At 35.5% G+C, this 17639-nt stretch overlaps 1 protein-coding gene across 9 annotated transcripts in view; it reads right to left on the bottom strand.

The window, feature by feature from the left end:
* LOC148951626 (uncharacterized) overlaps window positions 1-17326 on the bottom strand; it is a 36409-nt gene extending 19083 nt beyond the window's left edge. The window contains exons 1-3 of one of the 9 annotated variants that reach the window (XM_089090376.1): window positions 17202-17326; window positions 12408-12545; window positions 6053-6160 (exon numbers count right to left, since the gene is read on the bottom strand). In XM_089090376.1, coding sequence (XP_088946502.1) covers window positions 6053-6160; window positions 12408-12539 — 240 coding nt within the window. In that variant the 5' untranslated portion in view covers window positions 12540-12545; window positions 17202-17326. The other 8 variants (XM_089090375.1, XM_089090378.1, XM_089090379.1 and 5 more) reach the window with 8 other exon arrangements.
* Window positions 17327-17639: the final 313 nt, after the last annotated feature.

Below are 17639 nucleotides of genomic sequence, written 5' to 3'. Positions count from 1 at the left end.
AATGAAAAAGCTAACCTATTTGTAACTCTTTTTGTTAATAAGCTAGCACCAAATAATCAAAGCAAACTTTCCCCAATTCATATGAACCCAAATTACCAACCACGCCCAGGATCCGAGGACATAAGTAATCCATTTTCAATCCAGGAATTTAATAATGCAATACATCATATTAGGATCAAAACTAGCGGCAGCTATGTCAATATACACCCTACATGGATAAAGAATCTCACACCTCCATACAAACAAGAACTGCTAAATTGTTATAATCACGCTTGGGCATCTTCTATGTTCCCCAATATATGGAAATATTCGTCCCTCCTACCAATCCTAAAGAAAAATAAACCCAAAGATAACCCTGAGTCTTATAGGCCCATAATGATTACTCCTGTGATGAGGAAAATAATGGAGAAAATGATTTGTCAGACTCCTCTGGTTTGTTGAAAAAAATAATATGATCCCTCACGCTCAAACTGGATTCAGGAAACACCACTCCTCAACAGATGCTTTCATTTTGCTAACAAATGCAATAAATGAATCTTTCTCAAAAAATAATGTCCTAGTTGCAGCTTTCCTAGATTTTGAAGGGACTTATGACAATGTGAACCACAAAATCCTTTTAAACAAACTTTCAAACCTTGGAGTACCCCCTAAGCTAGTATCCTTTATTAAATCTTTCATAGAAGTGCAAAATTTCATCGTTTGTGTTGGTTCAGCCTATTCATCCCGAAAAACAATAGCCAAGGGCCCACCTCAGGGAGCAGTCCTCATTTGTATTCTATTTGCCCCATATGTGTGGGACACGAACCTATCCCACACAAATCTACAATATGCTGATGATCTGGTGCTATGGTCATCTGGCAACACCTTTCAGATAGCACAGTCAAATCTGCAAAAGTCACTTTTCCAGTTTGAAAAATTCTCTCAACATTCAGATTTACCCATTGTACCCACCAAGGCAAAAATAATCCAATTTCACCGGAAGCGAAACCATGTTAATGCAAAACTAACTCTATATAAAACAACTATTCCAGAAGATAATCATATTAATTACCTAGGTCTCATGCTTGACCAAAAACTTAATTTCTACCTCCACATTTCAAACACAATAAAAAAATGCTATAGAAAAACAAATATACTAAAAAGACTTCTTTTCACACCCTGGGGCTGTAAGGAGAAAACCTTACTCCAGTTTTATAAAACACATATAAGACCCCATATTGACTATGGACTCATCTTCTATGGTGCATGTGCAAAGACCCAGATGCAAAAAATTGAAACAACACATAATGATATAATACGTCTCATATTTGGTCTTAGGAAACCCACAAGCACCAAGTTTCTGCTTATGGAGAGTGGATTAACAACAATAAGGGAGAGACGTAGCTTTCTCTTGACAAAACATCTTACAAAAATTGGATCAAATAGCTCACACACACTACATAATTGGTTAAGAAATCCAGCCATGTATAGAGGCATTGCAGATGAGTATGCCAATATTCAGAAGAAGTTCCCCATACCAGCAAAGTCTATTGCACCCACTTTCCCCCGATCCCCCCCATGGAATTGTTCAAGTCCCATAATAAATAATGAGTTCTCAAAGTGGAATAAAGATTTAACCCCCATTGCTTTTGTCCAGAAAAAATTTGCAGAACCTAACACATAAACCTATAAAAACCACTTCCAAATATTTGTTGATGGGTCAAAAATGAATGAGAAGGTTGCAAGTGGTGTTTTCCTTCCTCACCTGAAAATTGCAATGGGCGAGAGATTATATAATAATTTATCTATAATGTCTGCTGAGTTAAATGCCATACTCATGGCATTAGAACACCTTAAGGAAAACCAACCGTTGATTGCAAAATTCAAATAATATTATCATATATTCCGCTTCTCTATCAAGCCTTGAGTTGCTGGCATAAGCTCCTCAATATAAGTTGGACATTGACACTTATCATTGTCTCAGTATTATAGATAATGTTGCTTCAAGTGGCATAAAAACTTATTTTTAGTACATTCCTAGCCTCTCTGGCATAAGTGGTAATCATCAGGTTGATGAAATTGCAAAAAATTCTATAAATATTGACCAGCCAAGTAGGAGAACAATCCCAATTAGAGATATTTACCAATGGAGGCTATCAGATATTAATTTCAATAAGATTAATCCTATCCTTTCCCCCTTTCCCAATAAGTATCTTTCTAAAATTTATCATAGAATTTGTTCTGGAGCAAATGGACTAAATTTCATCGCATTCTCATATAAGCTTTCTAATTCAAGTGGTTCAATTCCCCTGTCCCCTCTTTGCAGGATTTGTAATATGAATAATGAAACAGTTGAACATTGCCTATTTGAATGTAATATGCTGACGTCTGCACAGCATACCTTGCATTGTAAACTGTTAAAGTGCTTCAAACACCACAAAATCTCATTATCAGCCAAGAGCCTAGCCAACTATACCTGCACACAGAGCATAGAAATCGACATCTATCATCTTATATTTGAACTCCTTGAGTCAAAAGATCTACAGAAAGATATCTGAGGATATCTAATAAATAAGAGACAACCAAGCCAGTAGCTCTGTAGCCCACAGAGTGAAACAAAAAGAAAAGGGCTAAATAGTACCAACTGAATAGCCCGCCTGCTGTGAATTAGAAGAAGAAGAAGAAGAGAGAGGATAAATACGCGGACATTTCGGTTTAGACATCGGCTCGACTGGCCTTGTTGGGCAAGAGAAAACAAAGAATAAAAATTATAGAAAAAACTAATCAATTAATCAAATTAATAGAATATCGCCTTAAGGGGGAGGGATATAAAATAAAATCATCTACAAAAGAAATATAAACACAATATAAAATAAAATGGCAAAATAAAGGAGATTGTGAAGAAGAAAAAAAAAGAGATATTTCCAGCCAGTGAAAAAAGAAAGAAAAATATGCAGATATTCGGTTGAGACATCCGTTCGACCGTCCTCGGTGGACAAAAGCAAACAAAGAATAGAAATTACACAAAAACTAATCGATTAATCAAATTAATCGAACATAGCCTTAAGGGAGGGGGGGGGTATTAAATAAAATAATCTACAAAACAAATGTAAACACAATATAAAATAAAATGGCAAAAATAAAGCAGATTGCGAAGAAGAAAAAAGAGGATATTTTCAACCAGTGAAAAAAAAGGAGGATAAACATCGATCCGACTGTACTTGGTGGACAAAAGCAAACAAAGAATAACCATTATAGAAAAAACTAATCGATTAATCGAATTTATTGAACATAGCCTTAAGGGGGGATATGAAATAAAATAAACTACAAAATAAATGTAAGCACTATATAAAATAAAATGGCAAATAAAATAAAATTTCCAGCCAGTGAAAAAAGGAAAGGTAAATACGCAGATATTTCTATTGATACCTCTGCTGAGTGCACAAAAGCAAACAAAGAATAAAAATTATAGAAAAAATTGAGAAAAAAAGAACTAAAATCTTTAGCAAACAAAAGAATTAAAAGACTAAATAAAAACAAATTTTGTCTGAAAGCAAAAGATAGATTTTGACTAAAAGCAAAATCTGAAAGAAAAAAGAGGATATTTCCAGCCAGTGAAAAAAAAAGGATAAATACGCAGATATTTCGATCGAGACCTCTGCTGAGCGCACAAAATCAAACAAAGAATAAAAATTATAGACAGAATTAAGAAAAAAAGAACTAATATCTTTTAGCAAAAAAGAATAAAAAGACTAAGTAAAAACAAAGCACTAAACCTATGTTTTACCATTTACCTAGGTTTGCCGCTAGATTTGTCTCAGCCAAACTTTCTTTCTAAGGAATAAACATCCCTTTGGTACCCATTCTAAATGGAGATACACTGCAGACAAAGAAAGATTTTGTCTGAAAGGAAGGGGGACAGGTTTTGTATTGGAAAAACAATCCTATAAAAATTATAAGTACTCACAGTGAAAGTATTTAAGCCTCAAGGCATAAGTCAAGTATCTTCCTAAAAAAATTTAATGCAAAATTTACTGCTTTTTATTTACTTGTAGATTCCAAATATACAATAATTTATAATTAATCCCATTCGCAATTTCGAAACTAATCTCCTGTCGCAACCTGAAGGGATGTTTACCTTGTAAATATAGATGAACTCGAGAATAGTTTTGACCGCGCAAAACTGTGACTCCAAGAAATGACATATATTGTTGCCTATGTCACTAACTTCCTTCCAATTACTTATCCTCAGCTCAGAAAACAATTATACATTGTTGTACAACGGGCAACTGAGGTCTGAAGCGAAGTATTTTTCATTATAAAGACAGTAAGTTTCATCAAAATGGTGATGAATTTCATGCATGGTTTTTGTGAGTCTGCCTCATGGTTGGGGGACCGAGGTAAAACATTGTTTTGGAGGGAGGGGAAGGGGACTTCACACTTTGTGTTGGGGGAAGAAGTCAAAATATCTTTCTCCACTCCACACCAACGTGTAAATTACGACGACCACCACTACCATAGTAGGGTTGTATTCAAACAGACTCTGACTGTTATATGACAAGTTCTGCAGCTAATTTTGGACTCATCACTCATCACTATGTGAGCTTTTTTTTTTAATAAACTCACAGTTTTCCCGTTTCGGTCTGCAATGGTTGCATTTGTCAGATTTTAACTTAATTTTAGGATAATTTATATAAGGTTTCAATAAAGTTAACTTTTAAAAAGAGCATTTTCTAAAAAAAAAAGAAAAAAAAGTTTAAACAAGATTAATTTTATTTTCTTGCAAACTCAAACACGTAAACTATGTAACCTTTAGTGGGTTGCCATTTGAGATTTTTATATTTGGCCACTAGTGTTGCCTGAAAAGGGATTTCATACCTCCTAGAAGTTTTGTCCTTAAATATTTTCTTCTGAAAGATTAATATTGAAGAAATTTGTTTTTGGCAAAAGTATTGTTGCTTAGATTTTGACTTTTGTGGCAACAGACTTTTACATAATATATTAATTAATATATACGTTTGTAGGCAAAGAGCTAATCCCCATGGGGGAGGGGGCGTCAGAGCATTTTTTAAAGGGGGTTGAAAACATCGAAAATAGGCATTTGCATGCACATGTTTAAGGAGTAGGAAGTGTATTCCATCAAACAACTCCTGCTTGAGGAGTAGTTTACTAAACAGGCCTAGCAATTTTTAAAAAAGGCCAATGACAACCCTGGTATAAACAACGACAAAGACCGCACCACGTCTTTCATACAATTAAGACCATAATCCAATGGGGAATTTTTAAGTCGATGAATGTAGAAGAAATTAATTGAATCCTAGCTGAACTTGCTAAAAGTCAAGATGTTGGGACTGATTTATTGCTAGTATTAATTCTAGTTTTTTCGTTTTTTTTCGTAATTTTAATTTTAACTTTGTTTAATTCATGTTAGTGAAGACGGCTTTTAGGCATAAAGTCGTGACATTCAATCTTCTATTTCTTCTACATTCCACTGTCTTTAAAGTTCCTCACTGAATCATGGTCTTTGTTGTTTGGACAACACTGGTGGTGGTCCAGATTCAGCCTCCATACCAAATCAGAAATCCCATTTTATACCTTCTGCCTGGATTGGTTCTTCTTGAAAATAAGTTTTCAAATAACAATTTTTTAACAATTACAATAGTAATTTTTTTTACAATAACAATGAAAACTTCAAAGATTTTTGAGTTTTTCTTTCTGCTTATTCGGGTCGACCCGAACTTATTGCCCCATGCAAGACTCTTGCCTTTCCAAAGATTAGACTGAACTTCATGAAATTACATTGATCTTTCACAAAGGCTAGCCAGGGTTGCTCAATTTAAATTAACTGTTCCAAAATAAAGAAGTAAAGCCTCGTATTCTAAAGACCTTTAACGATACATTCAGGAATGTAAGTAATGATGTCAAGATTCTGTAAGGGTGGTGAAATATAGATGACACTACTATGGTCCGGAGATGTCGGTATGTTTAATAAATGTGTGACACGTCCAAGATCAAGCTAAAAGAAAAAAAGAGATTAAATTATGTAAAACAGAAATTGAAAGGGCAAACTTACTTCAAATCCAACTTCAGATGATACTTCTTGCTTAGGTTCAGGAAAAAGAGATGTAAAGGTTCGTATCATTCGCTCAAGGTCATTTTCAACCATTGCCTCAACACAAGGCTAAAAATAAAAAAAAAGGAGAAAGAATTTTGAGATTACTAAACCAATAGGCAAGGTCAACCTAACAGTAAAAAATAACAGAAACATCAGAGAAAACAAGAAAAAGAAACAGCAATAGATATTACTATAACTTTATGAGAGAACAACAAAAATACATTTAAGACTTTTGTTGTCATTTTTTTTTGTAATTTTGTATATTCACTATATTTACTCACACATCGTACATATTATATTAGCGTATTTAAGACACAACCCATGCTAAACAGGAGCGCCAGGTTGAATCACAGAAACGATCAATGGCCATAGCTGTGATTTCTTGAAATGTCAATCCTATGAAGTGATAAGCAGGAACTATTAATTAATTCGATGAGGCAGGCATTGCCCCCCTCTGCTGTTTGTCCTCCTTTTTGGTGTTATCATTAAACAAAATTAAAAAAAAAAAAAAAAAAAAATGCCCCTCAGACTTCGAAAAATACATTTTGGCCCCAACCCCTTACATTTTCGTGAATTGGCACCCATGGGAATGATTTTGATTTGTTTATTAAATTATTCATATTATTGCAGTTAGTTCTACCACCCAAGCTAGATATATCGTTGGAGCGAATTAAATCACAAAGTTTTGACCTAACTAGGGACAGGGCGAAGTATAGCTCTTCCACGAAGATGTTCAATGTTTCGAACGGTCAGTAAAGAGCAAGCCTTGTCAATAAAAATATAAATTATATAAAACGAGAGTTTGAAAAAAAAATAACAAAGACCCCTGCGATTTTTTTCGTATAAGTATCCACTTACCACTGACTCCTTGTATTTAGTCACATACTTACAGTGTGTAGTTATTTAAGCGCGACATTGCAGCAGTGGCAAAGCCAAACACTTTACTGTGGTTTGATGTTGAGCCTTAGCAAAACATCCCAAAACACATCGTTTTGAACGCTTGTGTTCAGTCCCCCCCCCCCCGTCCTCCTGCCCATAAATCAAGCGTCAATATAGGCCTGAGAGCAACATTACGCGAAGTTGAATTCATATAGAAAGAAATTGGACTGCTAATATGGAAAAGAAGTAGTGTTCATGTCAATTTACCATCCCCCCCAATATACCCTCCATCCTACACATGACCACGCTGAATTCTTAAAATTCAATAAGCACCTTCTCATAACTAGCTAAATAATTGATTTTAAGAACAAAAAATCACAGATAATTTGAAATTGCAAAAGGATTGGAGATTCATCACATTTATTTAATCAATCACACGTCTTCTTCGTCTTCGATTTGGACCTGAGCATCAGAGCAACTAGTTCCTTTGCAATATTTGCAAACAATGTCGCATTCAATGCCATTTCGATGACAACTGCACCTGTCACTATCACAGGATCTCTGACAACCACACTTCACGACGGTGAGAATTTTTTGGTACCACTGGAAGATCCGTGAGGATAGGGTACAGCATGCCATTCTGGTGTCTCCATCCCCAATTCTGAGGATAAAGGGCAGGGCTCTGAAGCCCAATCCAATCTTGTACTTGAAGATAGGTTCAGAAACAGTGAAATGTTGCTGCTGCTGAAGTAGTAGGCATATTTTGGGGATGGGCCAAAGTTTGTAGAAGTTGCTACTTTCTGCTGAAAGACTCGGTGCCGGTAACTGTCATGATTGTCAATTGATTTTCCATCTTACAATATATAAACTGCAGCCTCTCCCGCTGCTTTAATCTCTTGGTTTGAAGAATCAATTCGAGAAAATGTTGAAGCATTTCCCCTAAACTGTTCGTTGTCTCTCAGCCATCTAAGTGCAATCCCTTTGCCAAGTCCATGTAGACGAACTGTTGAGCCACAGCCAAGAATTCCATTAGAAAAAGGAGACAGTTTGCAGGTTTCAGTCCCAATTTTCTTAACAATGGCTTCAATGTCCCAAGTTGCACCTGAAGTGGTTGCCTAAGGCTCACTGTGCAAGTAGACCTTGTAGTGCACAGGATTACAATGGTAAAATAACAACACCAACAGGTCGGTATCTTCACCTACAACTACAGTGTCCCAAGTCTTTGAACACTCATCCGCTGTAAGCACAATAAGCAAGTCAGCATCAGCTTCATCTTGGATGGTTCTCATACCTTTGCCTCGTAAACAATCAGAAAGTACATTGACTAAACGGGCTCTATTCTCTTTGCACGAAAAAAAATCTTCTTTTTTGGTGGTCAGTCTCATTTCTGGGCTAAACAGTAGTTCCTGTCCAGTGACACAGTTTCCCTTAAGATGAGGCATATATTTTGTCAAAGCAGTGATGTTGTAGCCATTAAAGACAATAATGGCGTCTGGATATTTGGCCAAAACGTAGCTCCAATATTGGTCTAAAGTCTCCGAATATATTTATTTATACGCCCAGGGAATCCTGTGAAGCAAAGCGTCCACGTCTAAGACGCAAGTGCAATTCAGACTAGGGCTTCCCCCTATAGTGTCAATTTCTGAAAGTCACTTGATAACTTTTGCTAGCTCTTGTTTATTTGACTTTAAAAAAGTGATGCAGTATATGAGCAAAATTCATATTCAAATGAAGATTCTTTGGCCATATTCAGTCTTTTGGATACAGCTAGAAGACGCTGAAATAACAATGAAGGGTTTAAATGGTGGATTTCTCTTTCTTTTTTGCTTAGCCATCAAAAGGACTGCCTAAGGACTACATAAGGATGGTCAAAACAGAGAACTGAGCCCATATTCGTGATCTATGTACCAGATTTTCCCATCACCAACTTTTTTAAAGTGCAAGTTAATTTACTTTTTTTAAGTCCTCATTTTAGAAGAAAAGATGAAAAAATGCCAATTTCACCTCGACCGATTTTTTATATGGTGTAGAGAATATTTTTTCCGGTTCAAATGATACCAAAATCAAATCTGTTGCAATTTGTTTGAGGTAACCCTGTAAATTAATTTAGATTGACTGTACTATAAACCTAAGACAATTAAGCTCATACAATAGAACTCATGAAATGAGATCAACTGGAATTTGACACCTTATGCTGCTGTTTTTCCACCCATTCCCCTCTAACTTTCCCTAGATCATACTTTTTTTTAAAGCAACTATAGGGATTTATGATGTCTGGAGTCACCTTGATAATCCCACAAAACGAAAAGATATGCTAGACAAGATAGTATACCATGAAAATGTATAAAGCATCCAGAGATAGGTTACTCGTCTTCATTAACCAAACCACTGCTAAAGGCTTTTGCAACTCAGTTCCTTCTATCCTTCACACGCCAAAAGGAACAATAAAAGAAAAAAAAAAATCATGTTATAGTTAAGAATTATTATTGTATTTATGATGCTTTTCTGATGGTATCTCTGGGGTTTATAATGCAAGACGGTTCAGATCTACTATGACTGTAAAGTTGATGCTTACCAATAAAGATACCATAACTGCAGCTCTGAGATGTGCAGGAAAATTGAGTAGGAAATCCCTCGAGTTGTGGAGCATCGCCAACTTTAAGTTGTTGCTAATAATGCTATTCTCCTGATCACATGAAAGCTGATTGTAATCAATCGATGTGCTGTTCCAGATGTCCTGGTCCTTGCAACAATTCAGAAAACAGTTGCTATGATCTTGTGATCCTAAATATACCAACTGAAATTATCCCTATGCCCCTTATAGCTTGAGGCAACCTGTATTAAACAAATTACTTGATAAGAATCATCCTAATCCACAGTTATTCAGCATTATTCATTCTAATGAATTGTTCAAGGTTATGCAATGTTATTCAACAGTGCTAGTTCAATATCAAAGGGCCCAATACAAGATATTCATTCTAAATTCCTGGTTACTCATTGGTTACATGAACTGTGACATCAGCAAAGATACTTCAATACGTGAATTTCTATTAGAATGTCTTGCCTCTTTTTACCATGTAGTTGAGATCTACATCAATTTCTCGTTTGTACAATGTAGTGGGTCTGTCTTCAATCATAACTAGTGTTTGTGCCCTACACTGCAAACGCCCTTAGTTCATATGGACAATGATGAAAGAGACTACAAACCTCTTGTCACTAGTTATCAGTATCCCCCTTACCACTGACCCCTTGCCACTAATCCCCCTTACCACTTGTATGTAGTCACATACTTGCAGTGTGTAGTTCATTAAGCGTGACTGGAATAACAGGAACTAGCCCCTTCATGCTTTGAATCTAGCAAACCTATTATCAGTGGCTACACTACCACATGGCTTTCTATATTGCAATGTTTCAAAACCAAATACTCATGTTCATTTAAACCTTTAATATTACCACATAATTTAGTAGCTTAATGTACTTCATATGGCAGTGTTCTTTTTTTAAGAAAAGTTCAAAACCTTCTTTGGGAAAATTTATCCAAACCTGAAGTTGATCAAGAATCATGCAAAGCTATGGTTACAAATTTGATTAGCATATGGTCAATCAAGTTGTGGAAATCCATTTTGTCTAAAGCAGAAAATTAAACTGGAATTTAAAAAGTATCTAAGAAAGGTTTGGTTTTCTGGAGCCAAATTTCCAACTACCTAGGATAAATACTACTTGAAAGTTCTATATAGTCTATCAAATACAGGCCCAGTGCTTTTTCTGCTCTAATTGTCTCTATATTGCCATTAAGAATATTTCAAAACTGTATGACACCAGTTACTTGTCAGTCAAAGTCATTTGATTTTGATGGCACTTGTTTTTTCTACTTGTACATTGTTTGTTCTAAATTTTTGTCTCATTCGTAATTGTTGTTTCAAATGGGCCCACGTTAATCATTTGTCCACTAATTCCTTATTGTTTGGGATGGTTAGTGAGCATGGGAAGTGTTCACTGTTCTGCAGTTCATACAGACTGATCACTGTAATGTGAAATCCTAATCAACTTTTTAAGTATGTTTGACTGCCATTTATTTTTGATGGTGTTGATAGTGATGTAAATCAATTTTGTTATGACACCAATATTAATTGGCAGCAACTTCAATAATACATCCTTTCTATTTTCAAATCATTCCTCATTGGAAACATGCTCAGGTATTTGAACCTCTAAATCACAAAGGTCTGAGTCTTCAAAAAATGTTCCAAGAGAGCAGATTCAAGTATAAAAACTGTATTTATAAGCTAACAATTATAAGACCCTTTGGGGTGTTTGAGATCCTTTTGGGGTGTTTGAGATCCCTTTGGGGTGTCTGATAGATTCTGGAGGATGAGGTAGCTCCTCTTTATCCCTCTGTGTGTATACATGATTGGAAATTGGTTGGATTTGGTCACTTTCTTTTAAGTTTTGAGATATTAAATTCTTGATGGAGCTTTGTAGGATCATCCTTGATAAATGAGTGGTTGATTTTCCTTTGCTGTATAGATTGATGTCTCCTGCTCTAAAATTGCAATATATTGAATCTTATTAGTTGTTTTTTTTTTGGGGGGGGGGGGGTTGACAGGGTTAGATTTAAAGATTCGATGCTTCTAGGCCCAAGCGTTTTTGCTGCATTGTTCTTGCAAGATTTTTGGGGATAATGGAAGCACTGAACAAAAATATAACTGATGAGCTAAAAGTAATGAAAGAGAGAGGTGATACCAAACTTTCAGCTGCTATTCTTGGGACACATGTGACAGTTTATAAGTGGCCACAGAATTCCTGTATTGCTTTAAAATCGCTTTTCTGTGAATATGCAGCAGAGTGGACCTGGCACTTTGACACTAAATCACATCAGTCCAGTTTTTGTTAAGAAAAAAATCACTCAGTGATAATTTATTTCACCCCTAGGCCTGGGCTTAATGGTAAATCTGGACCTGGGGGTTGAGGTCTGTGGGATTAAATTTTACCGGAATGGTTTTGTATGGGTTGATTATACAATGCTGAATATAGCCAGGTAGAATTTTACATGGGTTGAACTTTACTTTGGTAGAACTTTGCTTGGGTTGTGTTTTTGCAGTGGTTTTACATCAGTTGAGTTTTGCTACATTGAGCATTCTGCTGAGTGGATTTTGGGGGATACTAGATGCAAAATTTTGTATTTCTCTTTTTCAGGATAGTCACAGAAGGTGGTTTACTAGTTTTCTTGTATATTAAGGGTGATTGTACTGAGGCAATGCCTGTATTCTATAGAAAACACTTATTATTCTAGATAATTATTTATAAACCTCATATGAATGATGTGATTCATCTGAGACAGATCAATGCGAGAAAGAGAGAGAGGGAGTGATAGAGATAAAACAGGGAGCAAGAGAGAGAGAGAGAACAGAGGAGGTAATAAAACAAAAATACTTACTACAAAAAGCACATGTCTGACTAATTCTCCTATAGGTATTATTGGATAATTAGATTGCTCTTCTTTTAGTGGCTTGAAAACAAGAGAATTGAGTAATTTTAGCTGTTCAACAATGCTTAAAGCTCTCTCCATGTTTCCCTAAAATATTAAGATATTTTCACTATTTTAACTAAAAATAAAACTTCAACACAGAAGTACCCTAGCCATCAATACAAGGAAAGACATCATGAGGAAAAGATGGAGGGGTCTGGAAACCCCATCCCTAAGAATCTTTAGCAGGAAATCTTTTGGAAGAATAGATTTTCTTTTGACCAGAGATGAGCATCATTGGCTTACCAGAGGGTTAAAGGATTTTGACCTCCTTTCTCAAGATGTGGAAAATGTAAATAGGAATATGTGCACATAGTTATATCCCAATTGTCAAGCTTATAGAAAAGGAATAAGCAATTTCTCAGATTAAATACATTTGTGCAAATGCAAAGACTGTCACATATTCTGATGAAATATCTGAAGTTTGGGTCTTAAACTTCAAAACTGTTTTCAAAAGACCAGGCCCTCTGAATACAGTAGGAATTTCCATAACCTCTATCCTAAGCCTTCAAGTCAATACAGAAGAGCATACAGGTGGCTGAGGAACTGACGCAAGCAGCTCACAAATTAAAGAATGGCAGAAGCACTGCCAGCAGGAAAAAAACACTGCCAGCAGAAACAAGCAAAACTGCATTACCTTAAATTACAGTTTAGAGCAAGTTGAGGATTTCAATGCTCAGTGATTACTTCTACAGGACTAATTTTCTTGTCTAGTTGCTTGTTACTTCCTGGTTGAGTATTGAGCACTTCCCAGCTGAAAAGGAACTTTTGATGTAGCCACTCTTTGTCAATTTTGCACTTATGTGTATAAGCTGATTCAGTGGATACTTTGTCTTCTGAAAGCTGGTTCCACAGGGTTGGCAACTGTCTGGCAGAAAAAATAACTTCTTTCTCTGGTGGTACAATGTTGCTTTGGAAGTTTCTGAATATAATTTTGTGGGCTAGAAACATATCTCCTTGATTTCTTCTGCATGTAAGTGTGGTAATTAAAGACGTTGCAAATATTCTCCACAAGACATTTGCATAGATACACTGACCATCTTAGTTACTCTACATTGCACTGTTTCCAGGTCATTTTTATGATTTTTTGAAAAAAGGAAATGTCAAAAGCATTCCAGTCTCAAGTCACCATCAAGCAAGATACAGTTTCATTAATCCTCTAGGATGCAGGCTTGAATAATACCCTGAGAGTCACCACTTAAAACTGTTGTAGAGGAGGAATAATGAGGGACAGTGCCAGAACTGAAAATTCTGACAACTTGGTTGTACCTCTTAAAAAGTTCTCTGTCAATCATGTGACAGAAAGGCCAATAGCAGCAGCTTTACACTTTGCAATAAGGAATAAGCTTATATTTTGCAATAAGCTATTCAGAATAAATTCTAACTTATTAGTCAACTAGTTGGAAAATGAATTGTTTTCTGGGGCAATGTTTCTTTCCAGCTAGTTGGCAAAATTAAGGGTAAATATATACCAAATCATATTATTGAGTTTCAAATGAAGTGAATAAACCATTTGATGCCTTTTTTTTATGCTGATTACAAATATAATAATTATTTCTATCAGAAATGATTTTCAGCCTTCCCCCCTCCCCAACCTAACCTAACCCCCACCCCAAATGTGCAAATATATATCCTGAATTTACATATATAGGGGGATGGGCAGCTAAAATTCATTTCATATAGAAACGGTTGTTATATTTGTAATCAGCATAAAAAAAGGCATCAAATGGTACATTCATTTTATTTGAAACTCAATAATATTATTTGGTATATATTTACCAAATTAAGTTTTGCTGGGGAGAAGTTATTAGTCAAGTAGTTGAAAAAACTAAGTTTTGCTGGGGAGAAGTTATTAGTCAACTAGTTGGAAAAATTAAGTTTTGCTGGGGAGAAGCTATTAGTCAACTAGTTGAAAAGGAAAGTTTTGCAGGGGCAACATTTATTGTCAACTAGTTGGCAAATTTAAGTGTTGCTGTGGAGAATTCATTAGTCAACTAGTTGGAAAAATTAAGTTTTGCTGGGGAGAAGTTATTAGTCAACTAGTTGGAAAATGAAAGTTTTGCTGGGGCAACATTTATTGTCAACTAGTTGGCAAATTTAGATTTTTCCTATACAGATTACATTACAGCAGTTATGATTACAGCAAGGGTCATTATGATGAAATTCAAGACTTTATACATTCTGTTTCTATTGTTGAGGAGCTTCAGTTTAGTAATGCAGATGTGGATGTTGCTGTTGAGTTCATCCGAGAGGTTATAAAAGATGCATGTGATAGGTTCATTCCACGTTATTACATAAAAGAAGGTTCAAGAAAAAGAAGACGACTGCCAAAATTTGTACTTGATGCTATTAGTGTTAAAAATAAACAATGGAGAAAGTTTAGGTTGGGAAAAATGAAGACTTGTGGTATGTGTATAAAATGGCCTGGAATCACGCCACTCGTTCTCTACGCGTTAACCGGGAATCACTCAAATCGTCTATTATTACTAACATTCAAGGGTGTCCAAAGAAGTTTTGGAAGTATGTCAATAGAAATAAGACTGACTCCTCAACTGATTTGTGCATTTTTGATGACCCAACTACAACTGAATTAATAATTGATGATCAGAAAAAGGCTGATGTGTTTAATCAAGTGTTTTTGTCGGATTTTATAAATCCGAATGATGTCCATGCATGCAGTCCACCCCATTTTACCGAATTTGTTTCAGCAGACAAAGTGCCCTTCAATGACTATGATATTTCTTCGTAGCAGGTTTTAAAAATTCTCTGTAACCTTTCCGTTAATAAAGCTCCAGATATAGATGGTACTTCTAACACTTTTCTTCAGAAGACAGTCACGTGTTTAGCTGAACCTCTTGTGTTTTTGTTTAACCATTGTCTACTGAGTGGTAAATGCCCTGCAGCATGGAAAAAAGCGGTTGTAAAGCCACTCCACAAAGGAGGATCTAAATCCCAATTTGGAAATTATTGTCCAATTTCAAACACCTCAATTTTTTTTAGAGTTCTTGAAAAGATTATTGTATATCAGATACAGGATTACTTCAACCAAAATAAACTATGGTATCTGTCACAGCATGGTTTTAGAAAAAAACAGGTCATGTAATACACAGTTGCTAGAAGTTGTAAAAGATTTCCAAAATATGGCTGATCTCAGTTTGAATGCTTGTACATTGACTTCAGTAAAGTATTTGACAAAGTGTCAATTAGTTTGTTGCTCAAAAAATGTGAAAAGTATAAGCTTGGCAGTAAAACTTTAATATGGATTACAGATTATTTATCAGACTGTTCCCAGAAAGTTATAGTTGGTAGTGCATTTTCAAGTGAGAGCCCGATTTTGAGTGGTGTGCCACAGGGCAGTTGTTTGGGCCCAGTGTTATTTTGTTTGTTTGTCAACAATTTGCCTGAAGTAATTTGTCACTCCGCTGTCAAACTGTTTGCAGACAATGTAAAACTGTATAAAAGTGTTACCTCCCTGGTAGATGTCACCCTTACTCAAGAGGACCTGAATGCCCTAAATGATTGGTGTAAATTGAACTCCATGTTTGTAAACCATCAAAAATGTTTTGTACTCCATTACTTCTCAAAAGGCTTGACTTATCATTATTTTCTTGGTGATACATCTGTTTCATCTGCAGATTCAGTTGGGGATTTAGGTATCCACTTTGATAACCAGTTGAAGTTTCATAAGCATGTGTCAATAATTTCACACAAAGGCTAATTACAGTCTGCTTTGGATTAAGAGAAGTTTCATGAAATTTAACCTTCACACTTTTATGACACTATACAAGACAATAGTATGCCTGGTGGTAGAATATTGTTCCTCTGTGTGGTATCCTACATGGAAATTTGACTTACAGCAAATTGAAAGGGTTCAACATCAGGTGTCAAAATTTATGCCATTTACCATATCAGCATTGACTGGAGTGTTTGGGACTTCCTTCTCTGGAGTTTCATCAGGATAGGATTGACCTGATCAATACATTCTGGATTATGAAGGGTCTCAATAATGTGGACTGGGCTGATTTTTTCAAACTTAGCCATTACTCAGCCACTTGACAAAACTCATATAAACTGTATCAGCCACAAGTGCTCAAGAAAATTGGGCAATGTAGCTTTGTTAACTGTGCAACTAAACTTTGGAATAGTTTACCCAATACCATAGTTTCTACACAATCATTTAAGAGTGCTCTTGTTGAAACGGAGTTCAATGAAAAACAGTTTCTGTAATTATTTCTTGTTTTGTGTTTTGCAGTGTTGCTGTTTGAGCTGTTATTTTTTGTGTTGTTATGCAACAAGCCTATGGCTTCCTCCTTTATTGAATAAAATATTAAATAGGCCTAAATAGATGACTAAAATGTTTTTAATTATAAAAAGATTGGATAGCCTAGTACCATTCTATATAAGCTTATAAACTAATTTTTTCCAATAGTCAAATGGTAGAGTCCCAAAATGAAATATGGAGAATTCAGTGCACATATAGGCCTAGGCTACAACTCAAGGTATATGCTTACATGTTAGGGGAGGAGGTGGGTTAAAATTTATTTCCAGTGAAAACGAATGTTATATTTGGATTCAGGATGAAATTCTGATCCTAAAGGTATGTGTATTTTGGCTATCCCATCAGTGAGTTAATTGGAAAATTTACCAAATCAAGAACACTCTCTGGAGTCTAAAGACAGAAAGTTAGGCTAATGGTAGCCTTACAAAAATATGTCATTGGATGAATTTTGATGAAAATGGCTGATTGTGGGGTCTTCCTTATTTTACAGCTTCAAGATAGAGCATGAATTTTCTTATTTATTCTTAAAATTCCAATTTCCACATTGATTGAATTTCAAATAATCTCTGTGTTATTAGCTGCGTTCGTTTTCGCCGTTCTATGAAATGTTTCGCTTATAAGCCGTTCTTTGAAATGCCGTTCTTCGTTCTTAGTACCGACGTTCTTAGAACGACGAACTGAGCCTTATGCTCCGTTCAACAACTTTAGTTTTACTTTTGGGCGCCAAGTTTTAAAATAAAAAAAAAATGACAGAAAACAAGTCTATTGATATTTAATTTTGTAGATTATGTTGATGGGGTCTTTCATCTAAAAAATGGTAGCGATTTCTTTTTCGTATATGTGCCACAGTTTTGAAATCTTCA

Source organism: Artemia sp. Qi Xiang Cuo, chromosome 6, assembly GCF_049724085.1.
Source record: "Artemia sp. Qi Xiang Cuo chromosome 6, ASM4972408v1, whole genome shotgun sequence".
NCBI classification, from domain to species: Eukaryota; Metazoa; Arthropoda; class Branchiopoda; order Anostraca; family Artemiidae; genus Artemia; species Artemia sp. Qi Xiang Cuo.
This window is presented reverse-complemented; position numbering and strand designations above follow the sequence as displayed.